The 330-nt window shown below is 56.4% G+C and overlaps 1 protein-coding gene across 1 annotated transcript; it reads right to left on the reverse strand.

Annotated features, from left to right (window-relative positions):
• Positions 1 to 11: 11 nt before the first annotated feature.
• On the reverse strand, positions 12 to 290 carry LOC106512833 (methylcrotonoyl-CoA carboxylase subunit alpha, mitochondrial; the record flags this gene model as incomplete). The annotated part of the gene is given in 2 exon segments (XM_014001355.1): positions 12 to 126; positions 219 to 290. Coding segments are annotated over 2 exon segments (187 nt in total), but the record flags the coding sequence as incomplete, so codon positions are not given.
• Between the last annotated feature and the right edge of the window lie 40 nt (positions 291 to 330).

A 330-nucleotide genomic window follows, 5' to 3' on the forward strand; every position in this document is an offset into this window, starting at 1 on the left:
TCCTCCCACCTCCTCCTCCTCCTCCTCCTCCTCCAGTTCAACCAGAGCTGCGTGGCGATTGGCCTGAGAGCCCTCGCTGAAGAAAACCTTCTTGATCACGCCTGACTTGGGCGCCCGGATGGTGTGCTGCGGAGAAGGAAATCAGTGTTGTTACGCGCTCGCACGGCGTGAGGGTGAGTGTTTGAGTGAGACGCCGGAGGGGGCGGGGCTTCCCTCACCTCCATCTTCATGGCTATCATGACCATCAGCGGGTCTCCTGCAGTCACTCTGTCTCCAGCCTTTACCAGCACCTGAACAAAAACAGCAGCTAAAATGTTACTTATTTAACCT

This window comes from Austrofundulus limnaeus, unplaced genomic scaffold (genome assembly GCF_001266775.1).
Source record: "Austrofundulus limnaeus strain Quisiro unplaced genomic scaffold, Austrofundulus_limnaeus-1.0 Scaffold17711, whole genome shotgun sequence".
Lineage (NCBI taxonomy): Eukaryota > Metazoa > Chordata > Actinopteri > Cyprinodontiformes > Rivulidae > Austrofundulus > Austrofundulus limnaeus.